General features: G+C 41.9%; 1 protein-coding gene across 1 annotated transcript; it reads right to left on the bottom strand.

Annotated features, from left to right (window-relative positions):
- Positions 1-7: 7 nt before the first annotated feature.
- On the bottom strand, positions 8-309 carry LOC104775476 (auxin-induced protein X15-like; the record flags this gene model as incomplete). The annotated part of the gene is made up of 1 exon (XM_010499512.2): positions 8-309. A coding segment is annotated over exon 1 (298 nt), but the record flags the coding sequence as incomplete, so codon positions are not given.
- Positions 310-315: the final 6 nt, after the last annotated feature.

Genomic DNA, 315 nt, shown 5'->3' with positions numbered 1-315 from the left:
TGAGAAGTAATGAGATGAAGAAACGACTCTTCTCGACAAGGTATGGTCAAGCCACCCATCGAGTGATGATATCCGCACTCTTCCTCAGCGCGATTAAGGAATTCTCTGAACATAGGATGGTTCAAGTATGTTATCGGAACCACAAACCTCTTTTTCTCCATTTGTTCTCCAACGTAAACCGCTACGTGACCTTTCGGAACAAGCCCTGAAGTTGTTGTTGATGATTGTGATCCGTTTTTGTTCCTCATAGATTGTGATTTGAATATTTGCTTTGCATTTGGAAGCATCGACCGCATTAAACCCATCTTCTTCTTT

This window comes from Camelina sativa, unplaced genomic scaffold (assembly GCF_000633955.1).
Source record: "Camelina sativa cultivar DH55 unplaced genomic scaffold, Cs unpScaffold15870, whole genome shotgun sequence".
In the NCBI taxonomy this organism is placed as follows: Eukaryota; Viridiplantae; Streptophyta; class Magnoliopsida; order Brassicales; family Brassicaceae; genus Camelina; species Camelina sativa.
Note: the sequence above shows the minus strand (reverse complement) of the source record. Positions and strands in the feature narration are given on the sequence as shown.